Raw genomic sequence first — 25,706 nt, forward strand, 5'->3', positions numbered from 1 at the left:
AAATAAGCACAAGAGTTTTGATATGTGCTCCTATAGAAGTGTGTAGCAGGATCATCTGTTGTGGGTTTGGGTTTTTTTAAGGCATAAGTGTAAGCCAGTCCTTTTAACCCTTTTTTAAGCCATCCTCCTATGCTTTCGAGGGGGCCCTGCTAATAATTAGGAAATGGTCTTTGAAATTTTTCAAGATGTTTCTTTGAAAGAATCAGAAACAGAATAGTGTTGAGAACCTGGGAATAAAGTATTCATATAAGATGCAGAAAAAAAAAAGTACAATTCAAATCCCAGCATTTGCAGCTGGAAGCCTGGAAGCAGCACCTGAGCTCTGGAAGTGGCACCTGAGCTCCTTGCCTGCAATGGGAACTGGTCATTGGTGGTCACCCCTCCCTGCTCATCCCCTGCTGTCCTTCTGCTGAAGAGGACTCAGATTCCTGGTTTGAAGGGAAATTCAATAATGGTAGTGGGTTCTTCATGAGTCAGTGGAGGATGCTTAACTGCTCTGTTACAGACTTTTTCAGCTGTATCAACCGAGGCTGCCATGATAATTCTTCCAGTTTTAAAGTTTGGGGTTCACATGCTTCTCAAGTGCTTTTAGAGCAGACACACTAAATGAAAAGTGTGAATGAAAAGTGTGTAAGTTTCAGTGACCTGTCATTAAGCTATGAATATTCCTCAAGTCCCTTTTTGAAGTCCTGGGCCAGATTCTGTGCTCCCAGAATCCATACTATCAATACGTGTACCTGATGTGATGTCCAGCAATATCAGGACTGATTCCTTCTCTGCTCTGTCTTGCTCCATCCTTCCAGCAGCAACATAACTAATTCTAGTTTTTGTCCTGAATGATAACAAGGTAACAGTAAATGCTGTACCTACCTTGATAGCCAGGAGAAAAACATCAGCTGAAAATATTTTCACCTTAGTTTGCTAGAATTTTTTTTCTAAGAAACACTAAGATACAAAGTAACAGAAAAGTTTTCCAATTACAGTTCTTTCTTACAGGTTAATACGTTTTCTTATAAATAGCTCAGATCTGAATCCAACAGAAGAAACTTATTCCCAGAGGAGTATATGCTAGCTGTGCCTAACAGTGCTGCATGAGCTGTCTGTGAAGCTTAGCCTGGCAGCTAAACTTCGTAAGGTATTCAGAGATAAGGAAGTATTGCCTTATCCAGGAGAAAGTTCTTGGTGTGGAATGGCCTGGAAGCACTTTCTGACGTGATACTGTGAAACAAAACGGTGCCAGCCGTGAGGAGGGTTTGGCAAGGCTGTGTCACACACAAAAGGGATCTTAAGGGCAAATGTTTCTTTGCCAGTGACAGATGTCCACAGGTTCTAGAAGGCTTTCTCCCATGTTGGGCAGGATAAGCCCTGTGCTGAGATAAGGTGGTTGGCAATAATTTCAGTGGGCAGTCTGACTTCCCATGTAGTTTTATCAGTCCTGGCATCAACATTTTACTTCCTTCCATTTTGCTGTCTTATCAGCCACCCGGATGCCACCACATTGTTTTTTTTAATTAACGTCCTTTCTCTCCCCTGCCATGATGGCTGCGATCAGCTGGAGGCATTTTACTCCATCTTTACCACTGAGCAGCAAGATCATGTCAAGTCTGTGGAGTACCTGAGGAATAACTTCCGGCCCCAGCAAAACCTGAACAACAGGAAGGTATCCAAGTCTGCTGTGAAGGATGCTTGGAACCAAGATATGACAGACATCTTGGAAAATCCACTCGGCACAGAAGCTTCCAAAGGTAGATTATATTTTAGAGTTTTACACTCGACTAACGGGATTTTTCTCTGTCTATTTTGTCACCAAATGGTGTCAAGAACAGCTGTGAGCCACTAAAGAAATAAGGCAGGTTGGGCAGGCATTCCTTGTTGGTATGTGTCAGTTAATTAACTAATTCTGCTCATGCTGCAAATACTGTAGTACTCTCTGTGACAAGGTGCCATGATAATACAGACTTAGAATATGTGGGTCTCAAAGCCACAAAATATGAATCTCAAACTGGCAATGTCCCTGTTTCTGCCAGCTGGCTGTAGAGCTGTGGAGATGCCAGACAAAAAGGGAAAACCAAAGGGCTGAGGTCAAAGGTAAAAAATTCAGCCCCTTTAGCACTGAGGCATTGGGTGTTTGAATGGAAATAGGGTATCCAGACGTGCTTATGGGTTTCATTTCTTCAGTAAGAAGACTTGTGAAGAACTGTCGACCTTTTAATTCAACGTTTGTATCAGTCTGTTGGTAATGGTGACAGGAGGAAAATAATCTCTTCCTTTTAGGCAGGTGATTTTCTAATGTCTTGCTGAAGTGTTTCATGTGCCTTTTTGTAGAGCAGCTGGTGCTCGCTTCTGTCAGACACCAGATAATGAGCTGGAGGGAGGGGGGTGGAGGGAGGTTCCTGTTGCACTGGCACAGCCAGCCCTGGCTAGAAGAGCACATCAGAAATGCTGAGAGAAATGTGTTCTGGATAAAATAAGACTAGAAATAAATATAATTTACTACTTTTATTTGCCTTTATTTTATTGACTGATGTTATTTATAGGTAGAAGAAATCACATGTACTTTCCAGTCTTCAGTCTTGCAAAGTGCTTGCTGCTTAACCAGTAGAGGTAAAGAAGAGAGGGGCAGTTTGCCAGAAGGCAACAGCTAAGCAGATTTACAAGCTTTCCTTTTTTACCTGGCATTTTCACCTGGCCAGGCACAGAAAGTGCAGATTTTAGAGGATGTGAATCATGAAAACAGCTGCGTTCAGCAACCTCACCTTCCCAAGAGAGTGCTGGGAGAGTGTATTTCTCAGGGCTCATTATTCTCTGAGCATGCTTATTTATATATATATAATATACACGTACACAAACCTCATGTACAAGGCAGCCTTGGGACAGAGAATTTACATCAGAAGTGAGAAGGAGATCTTGGGAATGAAGAAACCCTGCTACGCTCGGATGCTCTGGCCTGTAGTTTTCAATCAGTGTTGTAACAGCAACATGTGTCAGTAATTTCTTCAGTTATATCCTCTGTACATATTATTTACCCAGAACAGTGATGAAAGTTAATGAGTTACATTATGTTAAAAGTGACAAAACTGACTTGTTTTTATTTTGAGTGCAGCCAAGGTACCTCTGATACAACATTCAAGGAGATTTAACTGCTTTGGTCACACCGCCTGCATATTTCTCACCTCACTGGATTGTTTTTAAGACTATAAAAAATCTTGGGGTGATTTTCACAACCACAGTAAATAACTGAAACAGACAATTTTGTCAGAGCATGACAAACACTAAAGTCTATAGTTAATAGACTGGTTAGTTAATGGGCTGATCCTAAATTTGCAGCTGACGAAACCAAAAGAGCACTTTGAATAACCAGAAAGATTCACCATGACTTTGATCTTTAAAAACCAAGCATATGTGGCTTAGTTATCATGAGGTGAGCCAGTCTACAGGAGCAAGGGACCAGCACAACCATTAGTCCATGTTTATGGGGTTTGGTTCTTGGGGTCTGGTTTCCTAAGCAGGTTCTCTATGGGTCCTCTGCCATCATGTTCAGGTAATGCTCTGTGTTTGTGCCTGCCTGGGAATTTGAATTTGTGGCAAGAGAGACCCTAAGGTGGGGGACATGCATTTCCCACGGTCTGACAACATTCAGCATGGCATCTGATGGCAGGGATGAGGCTGGAGTTGGTGATTTCTCCCTCCCCTCAGCTTTTTCTCTAGGAGGCTAATGGCTGGGCAGCCGGTCGTTTTGTACCAGCTCTGTTAGCTTGTCACTTTCTGGGTTGGGTGCACACCAGGGGACACTGAAAATGGGTGCATTTTTTTCATGAACTTAAGATAAATAGGTTGGCACAGAGTTGCTAACACAAAATGATTGTAGTATATCCTCCAAAGGTTACAGGGATGAGATATAGCTGTTCCAGAAATACAACAACATGGATGTTTCTGGCCTCTTTTTTGACAAAGGTGAACAGTGATGATGTGCCTGGTCCACTGCACATTCTGAACTACTGACATATAAATAAAATGAGTTGAAGTCATAATACTTGAGTGAAAGCAAAACCTGTTGTTTATTCAGCTAGTAAATATAGTACCACTTTATGCAGTGTCATTCATGCAAAAGTAGTGAGGAACCGAGTGCATGGAGTGCTTTCCAGACAGACAGACTTGCATACAAGTACAGAAGAGTGTAAGCTTAGCATAACAAATTTATTTTATGCAGATTCTTCTGCATACCTCCTGGTTGCACCTCAATGCTTTCCACATTGCATTAGACAATGTGACCAATGGCTGTCACATGGTGACTCTTGTTGCCCTCCCTGTTCCTGATTTATGTGTTGTAGAAAAAGGCATGGTCACGAAAATGTGTCTTTTACTTGCTGCAAGGTGATATGGTTTGTGATGGTCTTCAGCTCTGCAGGGTAAGTTTGGCTGTGTTTGTCAGTGCGAATTTTTACAATTTGTTTCCTCTGTCACACTCTATTAAGTCTGTGGGCAGTATTGCTAATCTGGAAAACAGTGTAGCATTCATTATGTAAGCCTTTCTTATTTTGGAGGAAAATGTGCCCAGAACAATTTGCATAATGTTCAGAATAATTTTCAGAATTCCCTGGTGAATAGGGAGTTTCAGATCAACACAAAGCAGTGGTCCATTGGCAAATGTGCCATCCTGAACAGTTTGGGACCAAAGAGGAATGTCTTCTTTCTCAGTTATCAAAGCTATCTCAGATCTCAGAACTGTGACCAGTAGTGTAACCTGCAGATACACTGGAGGAAAGCTTTGTCACTGTACCAGTCCTCTGAGTATTTCCTTAGCAAAGCCCCAAAAGTGGTGGCATTTGGTAAATAAAATGTCTTCTGGGAAAGGCTGTTTTAAGTCAGTGCATTTGGATCCAGTATAAATGATACCAGCCTTTTGCTTTGCAGTTACCCTCCTCTCCCTTCTCGTTTTAATTCGAAAGAGGCAATGAAGAGAGGGGCATTGTTTTCAGTCATCACAATATGAGATGGTGAAATATTTTAGCTAATTTGAAATAGGTCTAATTTTTCATTTACAAGTGAAAACTCCAGATTTTCTTTTGTGTCAGAGTTTAACAAGATGAGTTTCCCTTTATTCCATTATCTCATTGCTTCCTCCTATTGGCAAAAGCTGATTTAAAACAGATCTCTTGAGGACTGCTTGTATGCCTGGAATAAAAGCATATGCATAAGACCTTCGCTGAATCAGAGCTCATGAGCTGAGCTTAATTTTTAAGTTGACCCTGGAGCTATTTCAAAAAACCATACAGATGATGTTTAAAGATCTTATTTCCAAAATACACCATCCAGGTTAAATACTGTTCAGGTATGTAATTGTAGCAACTGGTGGGTTGATAATAAACCCTTGTACAGTGATACTTTTTAAGATGAAACTTTCAGATATCCAAGCTATGCAGTGGCTCATACTGTTAAATCAGGCACATATCATTTAACAAGAGGGCTCACTCACGTTGCAATAGTAATTTATGTAAAGTTTTGAAAAATTAGAGGTTCTCTGTACAGCCATTCTAAGCCAAGAATGTATTTGTAAAGCATTCATCAAATACTGTAATTATCAGTGACTGTAGCAGTGTCTGACTTTTTGGACAAGACAATCTCTGTTAAAATTGCCTCCTTTCTTCTCTGGCCTGTCCTCTGTGGCTCAGGACTTCGTTGCTCTGTTACATCATATATTGTGCTCCTGCAGCTCCTGGGCCACTTTCAAGCCGCTCTGGTTGAGGGATTGCTAATTATTTATTGCTTTAATAGTGTACATTGCTCTCCAGGGACAAACAGAATTCTTACATAAAAGTCCATCCAATTCAAGGGTCTGGATCTGCAGGGAATCCTTACTACTTTCACATGTTGTCCCATCAAGCAGAGCTGTATTGACAAAACATTACCTGCTTTAGTAAAGGTGTAGGCATGGAAGCTCAGGAGGAAAAGGTGTTTCATTTCCTCATTTCAGGAAGTACCCAATGTGCAACAATGATTTTCCATTTTATTTTGCTCCTGATTACATCAAATGTTGTTTCTTTATGTTTTTTTTAACACTCAAAAAAACCCTTTAACCTTTCTATCTCATTAAATGTGCTGCATGCCTTACAACACTTAAACAAGCATCCCATGTGAGGGGCTCTTGACATCAGAGTTTTCTTTCACAGATGCCTGATTACTTTCCCAAAGGTGTCTGATTACTCTTTGCTGGAGTCTCAAATGATGCTGTTTCCCATCAGTGGGATTTCACCTCAGAGTACCATCTGTAATTACAAGCCTAGACTAAGTTAAATAATGAGCAGTCATAAATTTGCTCCAGTAAAACTTAGCTTTGGACTCAAAATTAACAGCTGGGACATTTCTCTAGTACTGTACAGGTGACCATTTTCCTTACTGTTTTTTGTTATGTGGTAGTAATTCACAGTTTGGAAGTCCTTTTAATTTAATGCCACTAAAACATGGATAGAAGATACTTGGATTTTCCTCTCTGCATGCCTTGTGCTGGAGGCATGGCTCAAGCCAGCAGCCTGTAGCCAAAGGTACTGCACTGCTCAAGCAGAACAGTTTAGCTCTTATTCACCATTTCATGGCTCCTGATGTCAGAAATGAAAATACAGCCTTCTGTAAAGGTGTTGCCTTTCTGCACAGCATTGGAGTGCACCTCCCATGCAGCAGCAATCAAAGGTCCAGAGATTCATTGTACTGACATCAACACTTTGAGGCAGATAGTCTAGAGCATGGCAGCAGTGTTTCTGAATGAGGAAAAAGTTATTTGCCTCATTTATAGCCTCTGTTATTACTCCCAGTAATTTGCTTTCTAAATGCCCATGTTTTATGAATACTGTCTCAAAACAACTTTGCAGTCTCTTCATGCCCTCAGGTTCTCTCTGGGAGTCTAGGAGTCTTAGGCAGAGAAGTCCTACTCTTGCAGAATGTCATTTTTATGTTTTAGTCAAACCTAAATTACTAAAAATACTCTGCAGTAATATGTAACATATCCAAAACAACAGCAAAGTGAAGGTAAATTTAAAATGATTCTTGAAAATTTAACTCAGGATGGCTAAAGCAAAATTTAACTATTTATTTTCTTTAAATACCTCAGCAGGAATGGAAATAAACAAGAACCTTTTAAAGTTAATTTACAGTGTGTTTTCCATTTGCATTGATTCTTTTTGTCCTTTGGAAGAATCTTGGAAGATTTCTTTATGGATTAACAATTCCTTCCTGGTTTCCTTGGATAACTATTCACTTTTATTTCATTTTGCTATGGAAATTATCATTTCCCAAATCTATTCCCCTTTAATCAGGTCAGCACCCCTCTAGGTGTGGTGCAAATGAATTCATGTTTCATTAGGACTTCTGTTGGTGTAGCAGCCTGGCTTGGAGCAGAAGGTCACACTTGATTGAGGGTGGTGACTGTTCATTGCCTGCTCTGCATCTTTACACAACAGACCTGCCTGTCTGCCACTGCCTCAGTTCTCCAAGTGAAGGTACTCATCTGCAGCTGCAGGAGTCTCCTTTTGAGCCTCAAGTGGCTGCTGAATGCACATTTTAGGCAGAAATCAGTGGATTCTTGCATATTTCCTTCTGCATATTTCATCCCTTCCACCTCAGCCCTGTCTGGCTGTGCAGCACTGGCTGGGTCCTTGTGTGTGCAGTTGTCTTGAAGGGTGTCCTGCAAGAGCAGAAGAGGACAGGCTTCTGCCTTCCAGAGAGTTTCAGGTCAGGAAGAACACAAAACTTTTCATTTAAAAAACTGAGCCATTTTGAGGGGAATCAGATGCAAAAAGATGTGGTACTTACACCTGACGTAGGCCTCGTGCTTCCCTTGTAGTGGCTCTGTTCTGCAGGGTGCTGTTTTACACCTGTTGTAACTTCTGTGGGGTTGTAATGTGAGGAGTACATGTGTCTGGGCCTGAATGTAGTAAACAACTTAGCAATAGATGAATTAATAAGCACTAAGTCTCTGTTTAGACTTCTTCAGAGATTATAAAGGGTCCAAACCAACAGAGCAAGAAGAATTCAGTGTGAAAGTGTAGGTGTGGTTTGGGTTCACAGCTGCCACTAAAGCTGGAAGAGCTGAGTTTGAGGATTTATTCCATTTACACCTGGAGGGAATTCCTTTCTGCACTTCCTACCTGTTGGCCCAGTTGTTCAGCCCACAGAAGTACTAATTTTAGTTTGAACCATAAGTGCCTGCAGCTCATCCCTTGTGCTGGAAAAAGCCTTCAGAAACTATGAAAGAAAAGCTTTCATTAAAAAAATCTGATTTTGGGCATCCCCCAGGCATGTATTGGGAGGCTCTACCAGCCTTATTGGTGCAGCCTTCCTATGCTCTCCAGGCCAAGCAGCCCTCACCAGAACACTGGAAAGGTCAGCTTGGCTAACATAGCAAATATGTGTCCTTCTGGCAGGAAATACTTCTTCCTCCCCATTGATACCATTTGTGCCACTGAATGTGATCACACATGTGGCACAAACACACTATGTAAATAAGGGCACAGGTGTACATTTGAAACACAAGTCACCCTCTGTGTGCACACATGGATGTGTGCAATACAAACACAAAACTTGCAGGGCAGGTCCTTGTTGGACATCAGTTTAGCCCAGCATGGCATCTGATGGTGCAAGGCTGATCTGCACTGCTGAGGACTCAGACCACAGCTGTAGAAACAAAAAGCTGTATTTGTGAAATATGTGAAATACTCAGGTGCAAACACACAGTCCATGCCCTTCAGTAAAACAGGATCTGTTGCTGTGATGCCATGGAAATGTAGGTGCTACAAAGCCATACAGGTATTAATCCAAATGCTAGTTGTGTGTACACTTGGGAAATGGGCCAGCAACAGAGGCACAAACCCCAGCTCGTCCAGACACCCTCTGTCACAGGGACCCATGTGCCCATTTGCTCGTGAGGGCTCATAAAACAAGCGTGGGATCTGTCCCTCACACCTCAAGAAACAACCCTGTCTGTTTGAAGCATAGTGGAAGGTAAGAGCAGGGAAGATAAATAGTCTGTCTCCTAGCTACATTCTGCCTGTGGATTGAAGTAGATCAACACAAATATTTGTGTGTACAGCATGCTCCGGAGCCTGCCAGTGCCTGCTGGCAAAGTGCAGGCAAAGGTAAAGGAAAAATGTGTGCTACTCTTTAAAGCAATTACCCTTATGTATTAATAATGTCATTTATAAGCACTCTGAGAAGTCAACAATGTACACTAAAGCAAAGCCAAAAAACTGCAAACATTTAGTAAAAGAAGGGGGAAAATGTTACAAGTATGCCTCTTGGCCCTTTCTGATATATTAAAGCCTCTGTTGTCTCTGCATATGATCTTCGTAGTTTATTTGTTATCCTTTGGGAGCACAGCCCTTGCTGAACTCTGGGATTGAATCTGAGAGCCCAAAGCATGCTCTTGTTTATTATGGATCTGAGTCTCTTCCTGAGCACCTCCACTGAGTCACACCAGTTCAATGTAGCTGAATCTGCCCCTGTATCACTTCCCTTACCATGGCAATGGAAGCAAGTTTTCTCTCATTGCAGTATAACCCATATTTTTGCATTTCAGGGTTTATTTTGAGTTTTGAGGATCTAATAATGAGAAGGAATGTGTGTGTGTGTGCGTGTGTGCGTGTGTGTAGGTATGGATGTAGTTGAAAGTATCCTTCCATTTTCTGTTGGTGGCATTGCTTTTCTCTTGTCTGCAGTCGGGTTCTTGGGGGTGACAGGGCTGAATGGACTTGGTGCAGTGTTTTGGCAATAGCACAGGCACTGATCACAGCTTTCAGGTGCTCTGAAATCACCTGGGATGCCTGTGTCTGAGTTGGGTGTCATTACAGCAGCAAGTGGTGCATCTGTCCTGCAGGACTGGCCCTTCCAGCTCCTTCCCAGGTCTGAGGCAGAGGAGAAGGGAACACCCTCTCTCCACCAAGAACTTGGCCACCAACTTGTTGGTTTCTTCACCCCTATGGTGAAGAAAGACATGAAACCCCCATACAGACCTCTTAGTTTCTCTTCTACTGAGCATGGGTTAAGAAATGCCCGATCTACCTTCCTTTGTGCTCCTGCTCTGAAAGGAGAGACACTGTTCCCTGCCACTCATCCTATTGAATGGATCATTCTGCATATCCAGACTAGTGAGGCCTCTCTCACCTTACAGCCAGGAGCTGCCTCCCAGAGCAAGACAAGACCAGACCCTTGTCCCTGCCCTTTAGTTACCACTGAGCAGCTCTGAGGCAGTAACATGCTATGGGCACATCCTGATGCTGATGTTTCCCCCTTCCATGTATGAATTAGAAGATCTCTGCCCATGTCACCACAAGGGATTCAGGGTCTCACTGTCACGTTGCTTTTCTGTGCTGAAAATTGTCGGGGCTTCAGCACACAACGTGTATCCCACAGCACCAAGGAGAGGAACAGCAGTTTTGCATTGCTGAGACATTCAGCAGGAGGTAGAGAGTGGGATTTTTCAAAGGAGGGCATAGCACAGCTAGAAATAACTGCCTTTAAAGTGGTGACATTTTTATGCATGGACAAGCTAACTTAGAACATTTTTAGAGGATTTTACAAATCCCGCTGAGCCCAGTGCAACTAGATTCATCATATGAAGACCTGTTTTACAGGGAGAAAGTATACAAGCCATAGCTGAATATACAGTTCTTGCACTCTCACAAAGTTTCCTTAAATAGGTCTTTTCATAACCACAGGTAGCCTATGCAAAAAGCGTGATGAAACCCAGAAAGTTTGGCTGGTGTTGCATTTCTGTCTTTGAAAGAGAAATACAGGCTGCTTTTAAGGAATAATATTAATAAAAAAATGCTGCAATATTCTCTTACATGCTATTTCTGCATTCATGGGTGTGTCTTAGTGTCAGCAATTAATTTTTGCAAAGCAACAAGCCCCTTTTTTTGTCTTTCAGCTCACTGAAATGGAGCTGCCAGGAGCTTTTGGATTAAGCTTTATCAGGCTTTCAGTTAGGAAAGCCTCGTGGAGGTTACGTAGCCAAATACAACATACAAATCAAATTATGGGAGAGATGAATGCAGAGTTGTTAAATTAATTTTGTTTGTTCCAGCCCACTGGAATGTTTTTAACATGAAGAAAATAATTCTCTGCTGTATGGCTGGCCTGCCCAGTGCTTATGACTGCATCAGCATGCTGCATTCGTCTGCCAGTGGCAAACAGGTTTTGTCCAGGCTTGAGTGAGCCCTGGAAGATGAGGCTGGCCAAGATGTTGGATTCCCCCTGCCTTTCCCAGTAGGCTGATCTGCGGAGAAAAGCCTGGATCAAGCTGCTAGGCAGCCCCACGCATGGCCAGCAGCTGGGAGAGCAACTGAGGCTGCCTGAGTTGGGTCAGAGGGGCTTCCTCCAGAGGCACCTGCACAACGCTCCTGCCTCTGCAGGACTTTTCCAGAAGGCAGGAGCTAGCTTGTTTGGCAGGTTCTCCCAGTTCAGGTCATCTCTGACAGGAAGGTGAGGGTGTTTTTTCCCCTCCAAGAGGTCCAGGGTATGTCTGTGCCTGCAGTGGGGCATGACCATGGTACTGCAAAGGCTCTTTCCTGTTCAGTGCCTCTGAGATGTGGCCTGATTGCCCCAGCTGGGGGTTTCTTCTCTCCATAAGTCTTGCCCAGGACACAGTGGCTTTGGTGTCCTGCCAGACCTGTGCAGGTATCTGCTCAGGATTGCACACATCACAGAAAGATATCCTGAAAGCCCCAACAATATTTTAATATCCCTTAAGATCTGAATTTTAAACAAAGCATTAATAATTTTTTTTTCTAAATTTAGCTGAGATGCTATTTTAGTGTGGAATAATGCTGGTTGTTGGTTTGGGGTCTTTTTTTTTCCTCAAGAAATCATGAATTCACTGGCTGGGGTGTTTTTTGGTTTTTGATTTTTTGTTTCTTTCTTATTAAGCCTGGTTTTGTTAAAAAAAAAAAAAAGAAAAGTAAAAGCCTGTGTTTCTCTTTAGTGTGTCCTGATTAAACTTCCCCTTCTCTGTCCCAACCTCTTCCTGCATTTCTATCTCTTCTTCAGCTGCACATTTTGCAAAATCACTAGAGGTCCTTTAGCCTGTGATTCTTTTAATCTTCTTTGAAAAATCCAAGGCACAGAGAGTATTGAAAGAAAAATTAGATCTCTGGGAAATGCCAGTTGTTTTATAGATGGTCATATCACTGTACTTTTTTTCTTTGCCTTTCAGACATCCACTATGTTATTATGTATCACTTTAATTAAATCATCAAATTGAATTATTGGATCAAATGTTTCTTTATTCCATTGTGTCCTAAGCAGGTTTAATTAAATTAATAAAACCATATGTTTCATTTTATTAAAAAAAATATATATATATTTCTCTTTTGCCCATTCATAAGCTGTTTAAAAAAAATGTGGTTGAACAGAAAAGGGTTGGTTAATACTAAATTACTTCAGGTTTTTCAGATACTGCTCTTTGCCTTGGAGTAAATTGAACCAAGTCATACTAAGTCATGAAAATTTTTAATATTTAGTGATGAATCACAGTATTGCAAATTCAGCCTCATTTTAGCTGCCAGTGAATGAGGCTTGTTCTCAGTGAAGTCATTGGAGTCACTCAGGTGATTAGAAGTGCTCATGACCTTCTTGGCTCAGGGTGCAGAGTCAGGGAGGGTGCTCTGACTCTGAGCCTGTGAGTCTCCTGTTGGGAAGTGCCCACTTCCCTGGCTGGCATGAGCTGCTCCAGATGGCACCCAGGCTGGCTACAGAGAGCCCAGAATGGGGGCCATGGCACCCCCTCTCCCTGGGGTAGCTTGGGGTCCTTGTGTGAAAATCAGCTGGCCAGACATCATTCAGAGGGCTGGTGCAATTAAGGTAGATCTCTCAGGAAGGTTACCTGCTTGAATTATTTCTAAAACAATTTGATGCATGATTACTTTAAATATATAAATCTCCGTATGTCCTCCTGGAGGACAAAGACTGGGTAAGAGTTTTAGGTCTGGGTAGTGCTTCACCCTGGGCTCCTATCTCTGATGGGATTTGATTAGGTGGAGCGATAAAGGCTGGCCTGGCATTTTGAAGTGTAATTCTGTGATGACAAAGGGCGTCAAAGAGGGCAGTTATGATTTATTGGTGCAGTTATCAATAAACAGTGATGTCAGGGAGAATTGATCTGACCATCTCAGCGGAAAGAGGTGAGCATGGAGAGGCATACCAAGGATCAGGAAGCTCTGTAAATAGTGGTAACAGAGATGGCTTTCAGCTGTCCCATCTCACCCAGGTCCTGGCCACCTTCATGCTGTGCTTTGGGGGACCAGGAGGGAGCCAGAGGGAAGCCATGGTGTGGCTTCTGACTTTGAGGCACTGACAGCAGAATGCTGTTTTGATCCCTTCAGCTCAGTGTAAATAGAAACTCACATGCATCTATCCAATGCTTTCAGGTACTGTAGGGTTATGTTTTACTGGATCATCCTTCTGGGTTGAGCAGAAGGATCTACTGCAAAACTGCAGGATTGTCACCCCTTGTGGCAAGAGCAAATATCAAAGATCTTTCCTGCCCAAGCATATTTCTGCAATTCATGTTGTCTTGTTCAGCTAGCTACAAAATGTGAGTTATAGCTGCACAAATGCATTTGACAGGTATTTTTCTATGTACTGGTAATACTGGTGTTTAAAGTATTTAATCATTTTTATTTAAGAACTGTAGCTATTTCAGTAATGTAACAGCAGTGCTGTATGGCCAACCTGCAAGTCCAGGCATAGCAATAGACATATTTCCCCTTCAGTGCTGCCAGGACTCTTTAGAAGTGAAATAATGGCCAAATATACAAGCAGTCACATACCTGCAGAGTGCAAACAAGCTCAGTGTGTTGGCTTTAAAAAGAAAAGTCATACTGGGAAAAATAATTCTGCAAGCAGTATCAGCCTGATGGGCTGGGTGACACTTTGCCTTTCCCTGGCAGAAGAGACCAGCTCCTTTGCCACAGCACATGTGTTTAGGTATCATTGCTAGTGATTTTCCTTAGTTCAGGGTTTATACTGAGAAAGAGAATGTGAGAATCTGCCCTGAACTGGGTATTTTAAACGTGATTTTTAAAGCTTGGAAAAAAATCTGAACTCTTTCTAGCTGAGAAGGGGATGATGCAGTTTTCCCACAGCCTGTGAGTGCCATCTAGCGTTATGCATCTCCACCTGAGCCTTTCCATAGCAACTCCTTGAGAAGTGTTTCCTCAGCGCTGCGAGGGGACTGTGACACCCCACTGCTGGAGGGGCCTGGCTGTGTTTTTATCTGGGCTTGGTCTGCCCTGCGGAATTTTGGGTTTGGTACTGCTGGAAGCAGAAACCGTGATTTTCCCAGAGCTTAAGCTGTCCCTGTGCTGATGTCCCACTGACTTAAGTGTGGCTGAGAAGTGACTTGTGCCTCCATGCTTCAGGCAGGGTTAGGAAGGCAGGGCTGCCTGGGGCTCCTCTGCCTGCTCAGAGGAGATGGCCAAGGCCATCAAAGAACCACTCTTCCCTGTGCTGGTGGTACATTACTGACAAACTGTTGAGCATCTTTGAAGAAAGATTAATAGAAAGAGGAGTATCAAGTAATGGTAAAAATGTACTAGGTTAACAGGAGAAGCTTTACTGACCCAATAGTGCCACGTTTTCAGAGGTTTGAACTCTTTCCAGGGCTGGCAGAGCCTGTTACCCCTTAACAGTAGGGGGGTGGTGATGAGGGAAACTGTGGATCAGGTCCAGTGTATTTCTTAGTGAACCATTGCAGAGCTCTTAAGTCACCAAGATAAGGTGTAGGTGCAAATGTCAGGACTGAGAATTAAGTCGAGAACTAAGCAACCTGCCTGCAGAGAATGGATTCTCTCATTCACTTTACTCAGGAGAGCAGAAAGCAGCTGCAGGTGGTATTAAATCCCGTTGGTCTCAGTGGATTGCAGTCTAAGCTGTTACTGTAGGCCAGGGCATTAAAGAAATAAAACCTAGCCCTTGAAGTGAGGCACTGTTCTTCCTGTTTATTTTCTCCTGGTTATTTAGAAGAGCTTCATCTTTTCTCCTTCTGTTTTTCAGCTTGTAGCACTCCTCCAGTCAACATGAAAGTACAGCCTGTGAACAGGACAGCGCTGCTGGTAACCTGGAACCAACCAGAAACCATTTACCACCCTCCAATCATGAACTACATGATTTCATATAGCTGGACTAAAAATGAAGATGAAAAGGAGAAGACTTTCACCAAGGATAGTGACAAGGACCTGGTAAAAGCACAGCATCAACCCCAGACATATGTATCAAGCTATCCTTCTATTGTTACTTTCTTGGTAGAGGGAGGAAGAGGAAAGCAGGCAGGCTACCTTACAGGCAGGCTAATGTTTGGCCCACAATGAATTGCTATTTAAATGTTCAGCATTAGTTGAAAGTTGCCTAACAGGCTACCCAAACGCTGGAGTGTGAATTTATAGTTTATGTGAGTGCATAAAGGACTGAATCTGCAGACACTTTTTCATGTAGTGTTGCTGAGAGGCAGCTGGCTCGGGAAATGGTGAGGCTCTGAATACCTTTTGGCTTGTGTTCAACTTACAGATTTTCACATTAAAAGTCCGATCCCCCAAAATCTATTCCTGGGCTCAGGCTTTTCACTGTGCATAGCCCCTTACAGACTTCAGAGCAGTTTCTGGCAGTAAGTGCTGCCAGAGGCAGGAATTGCATAGTCAGGGCTTGAAGATTATTTTGGAGTGGCCCTGTACAAGCACTGCCTACATCTGGCAGTGTGAGAAAAAGAGAGAAGAGCAAGACAGTTCCAGCACAGATGGAAACACTGCTCTATCTCCTCCATTTAGGATTTCATCTGTTTGTCATTCTTGTCTAAGTGGAAGCAAGTATTGTACTGGTCCTTTACATTCTCTGCATATAAAACCAGAGTGACATATTCAGGTTTGAAAGGCCTCCATTTATTGTTAATCAAAGAAAGCCTCTAGAATAATGAAATCAGTAATTGTATATGCACATGAAAAATGCAGCAGCACAGTGTTATTCCTAATGACTGTTACCTTTTTTTTTTCAAATACAAAGTCCTCTGGGCCCATTCAATCAGTTATACAATAATACTTCTCTTATTCCCTTAGATGAAGCTTCTTTTACTTCATTTCCATTTATATTTCCAATTTCCCCACTAGACATTGTTATCTGGGTCACATTAGGGAATGATCTGCCTCATGAAATCAGGAAGGAATCCATTGAAAGGCACCCAAGGTTATGATGTATTGTAACCTCTCTCTTGTCATAATTTCACACTCTTAAGGGAAATTTTTTAATCAGGTATAAGGAGGAGAGCCTTAATCAGCAAAAATGAGGTGGGCACCATGAAAGCATCCTGTTTTATGTAAAAGAAATAATTACAAGTACAAGGGATGTGATGAAGTGATGGCTTGGAAATAAATTGCAGTGAGACCTTGTGCTGTTCAACAGAGCTTTGGGTTAAGAAAGGAATGACATCTTAGTCTATTTTAGGGACAAGAGAAGAAGGAAACCCGTTTTCAGAGGAAAATGCACACTGTTTTCAGTGCTCTGGCAGATACAGTTGGGCTATCCAATCTTGAATCAGAGCTAGGCAGTGTTTTGCTATAGAGATCACAAGTATTTCAAGTGACTTTTATAGCTACTCCTGTGAACTGATGTGATTGTGGACTAAGGCCACTCTCAGATCTAGGAGTAAGCAGAGATAGCCCAGCCCAGGATGCTCAGCCATCATGTTGCATAGTACACCAGCATCAAATTGTCTTAGCCAGTTTGTTGCACAATAGTTTGAATCTGCAGTGACTTTTCTGGGCTTATCTTGTGTTTGGGACATGGATCTCCACCTAAAAAAATCTTACTATAATTGCTGTAAAGGCAAATGACTGGAGTTTTAAGTTTTTCTGAGGAGAGCAGAGACAGTGAGGTGTGAAGACTGTAATGAGAACAGATGTGGAACTTTAATTTCTTCCTCATGGGAAGATCAGGTCTGGGTGCATCCCTCCAGCCTTCAGCCTTGCCCTCTCCAGGGAACCACTGAATATTTCTGTGTAGAACTATAGCTTGTCTTATGTGGCATAAATGTTCTATGTTAGCACAATGCTTTATATATTTCAAACTGATCTTGGACAGTACTGTGGGGGTAAAAAACTGAATAATATCTATTTTTTTTAAACAGAAGGCCATCATTAGCCATGTCTCACCTGACATCCTTTATCTGTTCAGAGTTCAAGCAGTTTGCCGAAATGAAATGCGTAGTGACTTTAGCCAGACTATGCTCTTTCAAGGTAAAAAAGCCACATACATATTTTTACATTGAACTATTCTTTGTTTGTTTAATATTTTCTTTGCAGACTGCAATATGGTGTGAAGCTATTTCAGAAGATACTTGAATGAATGTAGACAATGCTAGTATCATAATGTGGCCAGTGACTTGATCTGAACCTCATTTCCAGTGAGGAGGGTTTGCCTATACCTATCACTGTCAGGGTTTGTCAGGTTTTAGGAGAATTTAGAGCTTTTCTTGGTACTAGTTTTCTGAAACAAATTCTTCAGAGGCTGCTTATGCATCAGAGGCACAGCTATAACAGAATGTGAGTCTGATCAGTGTCTGTTTTATGTAAAGAGGAAAGGAGATCAGTCCTACCTTGACAACCACATGTGGAGACAATCAGCTTTTACCATGCACGCAAACTCAGTGATTTCCAAAACATACATATTTAAAGAAAATCAAAAGAACTAGATGATAAGCTGTCCTTTTGTCATGGATTTCCTTTTAAGTTTATTGGAGAAATCTAGTAAAGCTGAGATTTGGTAGAAGAACTTGATGATTTCTGAGGGTTTTTTAAGTGCTAAAGTTTTGCTCCTTCCTGGGCATTTATTATGGCATTTTTTATTAAGTAGGGCAAATTTTGCCTCTGATGAGAGCATTCCCTCCTACTCCAGCTTATAGATGCATAAACCTCAAAATGGGTAATGGAAGGATAAAACAAGCAGAGAGTTGAAAGTTTAAATCCTTAGGATGAAGCAAAGAATTGTCACTTGGATCTGATGCTGTATATGGAACAAAATAATAAGGCCATTTTCAGTGTCATTTTCAGAAAGTGCAGGGGTTTTGATCCTGCTATGCTGGCACTTAGTGTCTGAGGGATGTCAAGCTATGGACATGGTTTAGTTCTGTTGTGGTGACATGCCACAGTGTTGGCAGCATTGCAGAGAGAGCAGGGATCAGACAAGTGTCCTGTCCACATCACATCTCATGTATAGCTCTGTTCTTGGTACCTCAGCATGCTGTTTTAGACTTCATTTTTAAGTGCCAGGCAGAAGTTAAAAACTGGTGTATTGCTTATTATGACCTCTTTTACTAGATGATGGAATGGAAAATTCTTTGAAGTTTGACTACAATAACTGTTTAATCACAGTTAGGAGTAAATCATTACTGACAGCTCTGTAGGAGATCCTTTGGGTACTCTAGCCCAGTTCTAGCCCAGTATTCAATGCAGTGGAAGTGATACACACATCTGCAGTGGGAATAGATGATGGGATTGCTTCCATATGTCCCCAAAAAGGAGCTGCTCTTCTAATCTTTGGCTGTACTCAACATCTAACCTAGAAAATTAATCCGCTTGAGCTTTCAAAGCATTATCCAGATGTTGGTTGTAGTTGTAGTTGAGATATATAGCAATAAACAATGATTATATTATAAGTACAGAAAAAAACCTATTGCCATCAAGCTACTTTTGCTTCCTGTGTAAGTCAGGATGTTTCATCCAGTTTGGGGCTGAAGGAGAGAATTTGTTTTCTGTCAGCAAGCTGGCATTGCCAGGCCTGAGTAATTAAAGACAAACAAGTCTGTGTTTAGACATAAGTGCAGAGTGAGGTGAATAATACCCAAAGAGCTGCCTTTGCTCCAGACTGAGATCTGTACCTGTATTCTGTGGCCACATGTTGAGCAGTAGATTAGCAGTTGTTCCTCTGCCTCCTCCCCTGTCCTTACACACTGCTCTTCTTCCCTCCGCAGCTAACACCACTCGAATTTTCGAGGGGACCCGAATTGTGAAGACAGGAGTGGTAAGTCATGGATTTAGGGAGCGGGGATTTGGGGACATTTCCCACCAGGTGGCAGCACGATGTTGGAAATCTGCAGCAGGACCCAGCTTTCCTGGGGAAGGAGTGTCCAGACATGTCACAGAAGGGTTTATAGCATAAAATACAGTTCCAATATGAAATGGTTTTCTTGCTTCATGCTCTGAGAGGCTTTGACCACTGGAGAATTTTAAGAAGTTTTCCTCAATCTGTGTTCAACCCATTTAGAGGGGATTTGTAAAATCTTAATGATGACTGTGGAAATAAATTTAATTTCTTTTATTAACTGTATGAGAAGAAGTACAAGCAACAGAAATAAGACCTCACACACAGCATCTTTGCTCTTCCAGTGCTGTAAGGATTCCTGTTACTGTGTGAATAAAGCCTGAACAATGTATTTGTTTTATTTTAATTCAGGTGAGACTGTAACAAGTCACTGAGGCCAACTTTTGTGTTCCAGAATCGGAAATGTTGGTACATTTACAGTAAAAATGGAATGCACTGTTTTAGTTTTGAAAGCATCTTATTAATTTATTTAATATAAACTATCCATAACCTAAATTTCTTGGCATCCAGTGTACTGAGTTGTTCAGTCGAATTTATGGGCTGGATTCATACTATGGAATTTACTCTAAGTACATTGCTTCTGGTTTTATTCTGATCCAGTTTGATATACTCCCTAGTAAGCAAATAACATATACAAAGCTTACATTTGAATGATTAATGTTTGTTTAATAATGTATAGAGGTATTCTAGATATATAAAATCTGCTGTCAAATATTAATACTCAGTCCAGCTTTGAGACTATTCATGCCGGTTAAAAGCAAATCTCACAGTGCCTTAGGGATTCAGATTGATAAGTATCTGAAAGTTTAGATGCTTATTTAAAGTTTTGGCTTGAAATCTCTAAAGCACAGGTTTTTATCTGACACCTCAGGTTCTCTGTGATTGCAGCTGGTCAAAAATAACGTGAGAAAGCAGCCTTTCTTGGTTTGCTGCAGGATTTCAACTACACGGCTTGACTGAACCCAGGAATTGCAGAGAAATGTAGAAATACTGTTAAGTTATAAATTTCAGTTTCCAAAATAAATGTTTTACATTTTTTCCAATATTCAGCAGCACCTATTTAACCTTTTTTTGTCCTTATCTGGTGCATACCTTTCCAGCTAATGGTCTTCTCATTCAGTAATATGAGATACTTTTCAGTAATTCAGAGAGGGAGAATGGTCAGGTTATCCAGAGGAACCGCTGATTCAGCTCTTCCACAGAATTATTCCTTGTCTTTAGACAATTCACTTCAGTGTCTTTTTCCACATGTAATTCAGACTAGTTCTTTATGAATAGACCAAGGTTTAGTTCTTTACGTGTGAACTAAGGGGTTTTATTTACAGCAGAGCACACACATGTGCAGAGAGCCACATGCATGCAGTGGGTTGGCATTACAATAATATTGGCAGGGTGCAGAGGATGCCCAGTCCATAGCTCATCCCCTGCTTTCCTCAGTGAGGCAGGCAATGCCAGTCCTGCCTTTCATTCACTGGTGGTGGCCAGGGAGAGTCCTGTGGAGGTGGAAAATAGAGTCTGTACATGGTTGTCACAGCCTGGAGGTCCTGGCAGACGTGGTGGTGGTTTGCTGAAGGGCTCCTGATGCTCTCCGAGTCCTTCAGGAGTGCCCAGCTGGCCATGCTGCAGCTCTTCTGTAACAGGAGCAATGCCTCACAGCAACACCAGTCCTTAGGAGAATAATCCCGATGGGTAAATTAAGGAAATAAAAATAGTACCCTTTCAGGCCCTCACAATGTGCGTGGGAAGAGCCAGAGTTCCTTGTCAGAGCAGACCCACCAGCCATGGATGCTCACGTTGGCAGCCTATATTTTGGGACAGCCCTTATGTAACACTGTATTTTTAAATTCATGCATTCTGAGGATTAAAGCACTGTGAGTAATGCAGCTGAACTCATTAAACTCCTTTACATTCTTCTCACCCCAAGAGGAAACGTTACTCGCAAGTCAGTAGCAATGTGGGCGGAAAGGGTCCCAATGTAAAATAAAGATAAGGATAAAAGAGGGTTTTAATGATGATGTGGTGAAAGCAGGGAGGTTTCCTCTCTTTGTGGTTTCCTGGTAGCTCTGTGGCATGTTCTGTCCTGGCTCAGCCTTTCATCCAGCTGGTGCTGAGTGTCTGGTTTCAGGAGAATAGCATGTGTGCGAAAAGGGGGGGAAAAGCAAGAGAATGACCCCAAGTGGTATGCTGAGCCCCTGCTGATGCTCTCTGCTGTGTTTTCTTCCCCTCTGCTGCCGGTGATCTCCTCAAGCCCACAGCATCTCCTGCCTCCTCAGCAGACATGGCTCCCATCAGCTCCGGCTCCTCCACCTGGACCTCCTCGGGGCTCCCCTTCTCCTTCGTGTCCATGGCCACAGGCATGGGCCCTTCCTCCAGTGGCAGCCAGGCCACCGTGGCCTCCGTGGTGACCAGCACCTTGCTGGCAGGGCTGGGCTTCAGCGGTGGGGGCATCTCCTCCTTCCCCAGCAGCGTGTGGCCCACCCGGCTGCCCGCGGCCGCTGCCCCCAGCAAACAGGCCGGCCGGGCCGTGGTGGCCACTACTGAGGCCGCTGCCGCCTCCCCAGGGCCGGAGCGGGACTCGGCACTGACAAAGGATGGCGAGGGAGCCGAGGAGGGGGAGAAGGATGAAAAGAGTGAAAGCGAGGACGGGGAGCGGGAGCATGAGGAAGAGGAAGAAAAGGATGCTGAAAAGAAGGAGAAAAGCAGGGCGACGGCGGCCTCAGAGGCACGCAATAGCACCGAGCCCAGCGCGGCCGTGGCTTCCCCCAACAGGACTGCTGAGGAAGAAGGAAATCAAACCCTATCGGGAGAAGTGCCAAACCAAAATGTTGCCCCCACGGCTGGAGGTGCCGAGAAGGAGAGCTTTGCCAAAGCCGACACTCAGCCCCAGCTGCTCCCTTCCACCCAAGTGCCACCAGCGATCACCGACGAACTGTACCTGGGCAAGATCCCAAGAACAGAGACAACAAGAAAACCTCCTCCAAAGATGGACAGGTTTCCTGAGGAACATCCCTCAGATAACAAATTCATCACCATTAACCCAGGTGAGTCATCTGTGGGAAAACCGTTTTTACCAGCATCAGTGTTGGAAAACAGCACAATCCAAATTCTTTACTGATTTCCAGTAGATACAGCATTTTTGTGGTGTCTGGCTACAGGTTGTCACAGGACCCAATCCCACAAATTGTTACTGGAGGGAGCAGAGTGGAAAGGAATATCCTTTTCTTGGGACAGATTCATGGTCCTTGTAGCTTATTGGAAGAGAAAATCTGGAAAAATTTTAACTCCCAACATGCTACATCAAGAACTTTGTTGAAAAGAAAAAGGGAGAGGAATACAATGACCTATAGCTGTGAAATTAATTTGGAAGAGCAGCTGCTGTGCTGAACTGGCATTTCATAGGAAGTTTGGTATAAGTGCTTCTAGATAATTGAGTTTATCTGCAGGATTCTCCCTGACTGCACTTTGAGATATTCTCCTAAATCAAGGATCATTGCTGGTTTATTTCTCAACACAAAATCTACATGCTCTGATCTTCCAAAACAAGGCACCTTCTGCACTGGGATTACCTTCTGGTTTTTCTGTGGAAAAAAAAAATCTTAACCAGGCAGAGTTCACATATTTTCTATTTGTCCCAATAAGAATTGCCAGTGCTTCTGTACACTCCACCTCTGGCTGTATGCACCAGCCACGGTGTGTGCACAGCAAATGCAACCTCTTGGAAGGCTGCCCAGGTGATGTGCACGTGCAGCAAGCCTGGTGTGGTCAGGGTGTGCTGTGCAGGCTGCAGGCTGGGCCCTCACGGTGCTCCCAATGCGCCGTGAGGAATGTCCACACGTGTTCCTGCTTGGGGAGCTCCGGCCACTGGTGAGGAAAACTGCAGGAAGCAAATGGAGTACGTGCATGTGGGTTTATTTTAGGTTTAGACTGATTTATTTCTTAAATTGATAGATTTATTAACATTAATAAATATTAATTATTTATTAGTGAATTATTTATTAAAAAGTATTATTTATTGATTTATTTGTTATTTATTAGACAAGTTTATTTGAGTGATTATGTGTATTACCACAGCATTTATGAGACAGTGCACTTTTTTGTTGTTTTTCAGAGGTTTTTACTACCATTGCTTGTTTTGCTAATCTGTGGAGTGTTTTATAATTTTCTTTTTCCATCAAAGCTGCTCTGGAGTAGTGGAAAAAAGCCTTACATATTTATTTTTCCATACACTGATAAACACAAAAATGCAGATATTGTGCATTCAGTTATAGCTCAGAATCAATTTAAAAAACAAAGCTAAATCCAATCTTTAATAACATTTGTTACAGAAATGCTGACCAGTCTGTAATGCTATGAATCATAGCTGTTCTGTCAGAGATCAGATTAACAATGCAGAAGCTGAGAAACTTGCAACAGGTTGTGCTGATTTTTTGTTAAATACACTGCTGTTTTTCTTAGTCCCCAGCTGGAAATCCTCAAAGGCCATTGCCCCCACTGAGTATGGTCTGAGATGCTTGTCAGGCAGATTTCAACATGCCACTTGCCCTAAACACCTTTGTGTTAGGAATGAGGCCTCTTGGGAGTGAGAAGACACTTGGGAATGCAGGAGAAGGAGCTTTCCTCCAGGGTGGATCTAGGTTACCAAAGACACAAGCTGGTGAATTAGACTAGCACAAAGCTAGTTGCTTCAGCTTAATTGTTTTCCCCAGCACATGGAAATTTGCAATTCTTACAGACAGACCTGACCTAACTCATGACAGGAGTTGAGTTCAGTGAAACTCCAGCCATAGCAAGACCTCCTCCTGTGAGAAAGGGCCTTAAAGGTTTCCCATAACAAGATAAGCCTGAAATCAAGGCAAGTGAAGACAAGAGGGCATTGCCAGAAGTGTCTGAAAGGATTCCTGAGCATCAGGACAGCTAAGACTGTTCAGGCCACTTCCAAAGTGAGCAGAAAGCATCCCTGCCATTTACTCTGTCCCAATGTGAGGGCAGAAACATTTTTGGATGCATCTTTTCTCCTGGCATCTTTTCTCTTCTGCATCTTTTGAAAGGAGGTTTTAAATAGCTGTCAAGGTTTCAAAAATGTTTTTGTGAGTAGAAAGTTTAATCATTTTAAAGAGTAGAAAATTGTTTCATAACAATGTACATTTGTAAAATTAATTATATAGCATCAAATTAGCAGTTGTAAGGGGATAACTGAATGGGGAAGTACTCATGAGTGTGCATGATTAGAGGAGAACAGGGAACTCATGAGAAATTACAGGGAAAGTGCGAGGCCAATTAGTGCAGCAAGGCTCATTTTCTTTTAGTGCTTATTTCACATGTACATACACACACACCTCTCCTGAGGCCATGTCATTACTTTCCAAATGCCATTGGCCTCTTTTTGCCTGTGGTATTGGCCAATGCTAATGATTGTCTTCTGTCACCAAATGGCTTGCTTGCATTCTCCTCTTTCATTTTCCTGATCATCCTTTTCTCTGTTTTGGTGCCCACATTAGACTAATTGTACTTTTGATCTGCAACTGTTACACACACAGCTGCTCAGCATTGTCTGTGACTCTGAAACCTGAAAATCAGAAAAACAGCAATTAAAATTATACTCTCACAAAAGAGGGAGGAAAGAAGAAAAGAAGCAAGGGAAAAAGATGAAACCCAGGATGATTCAGTTTAATCAGGCTAAAGCAGATACTATCCCACAGGGTTTTGGTTGATTGTGCCAGACAATTAAACAGATCCTTTGTTTTTTACTGGAGTTAACAACTGGGCTGTTGTAAGCAAAGTAATAGCTGTGGAGTTGGGGCAAAAGCCTGAGTGCTGAGCTGGGACTGAGAACAGAGAGATGGGTTTGACTCCTCATCCAAATTTCAGCCAGGTCCATCATTCAGTGTTCACCTACCTCTGCTGAGTTCCGCCCATGAGGGGGCTTTTTAGAGACAGAGACATCATGATGTGCAGGCTTAAATTTCAAGCCTGATGTATGTATTTAACAAAGACCGAATATTGGGATTTAGAGCAGTCTTTGTCAGGTCTGAGGTTACAAAAGCCTTTTAGGGATAACCTCATTAGCATAATTAAACATCTGTGTAATTCTTCTCCATCTGCAGCAAGGATTATTAAGCTGTATTTTCATGTGGCACTTCAGTCATTTTCACAATGAATCACAGAGTGTATAAAGTTGGGAAGGACCACTGGAGTCAGCTAGTCTTGCTCTAGAAGGGTTCCTTAAGCACTTTAATCAGGATTGTGTCCAGACAGCTTTTAAATATCTTCTGAGGTGTACATGGCAACTTACAGGAGCAAACAGCAGAATGGCTTGAAAATAAAAGAATTGAATTATTTCATGCCTGCAAACTATGAATTTCAGATATAGGATTAAATATGATTGGCATCTGTTACAAAGTAGTGAAAAGCCATGATTAGTAGTGCACAGCCTGTGACTGCTGCGGGGGTGCCTTGAAGAAATAGGTGGTAACAGCTCCACCATGACACAAGCATGTGTCAAAGGTAATACTTCCTTAAGAAACATGGGTTTGCCTTTTCATCATTTAATTATATGGCCAGTATTATTTTCC

The 25,706-nt window shown here is 42.4% G+C and overlaps 1 protein-coding gene across 1 annotated transcript in view; it reads left to right on the plus strand.

Annotated features, from left to right (window-relative positions):
- PTPRG (protein tyrosine phosphatase receptor type G) overlaps positions 1 to 25,706 on the plus strand; it is a 389,416-nt gene that overhangs the window by 293,915 nt on the left and 69,795 nt on the right. The window contains exons 8-12 of the mRNA XM_005522022.3: positions 1,553 to 1,745; positions 15,043 to 15,227; positions 17,162 to 17,270; positions 19,004 to 19,053; positions 21,383 to 22,175. Coding sequence (XP_005522079.2) covers positions 1,553 to 1,745; positions 15,043 to 15,227; positions 17,162 to 17,270; positions 19,004 to 19,053; positions 21,383 to 22,175 — 1,330 coding nt within the window. The remainder of the gene's footprint in view (positions 1 to 1,552; positions 1,746 to 15,042; positions 15,228 to 17,161; positions 17,271 to 19,003; positions 19,054 to 21,382; positions 22,176 to 25,706) is intronic.

This window comes from Pseudopodoces humilis, chromosome 13 (assembly GCF_049639895.1).
Source record: "Pseudopodoces humilis isolate 2021_Gansu_Grassland_sample_001 chromosome 13, ASM4963989v1, whole genome shotgun sequence".
NCBI classification, from domain to species: Eukaryota; Metazoa; Chordata; class Aves; order Passeriformes; family Paridae; genus Pseudopodoces; species Pseudopodoces humilis.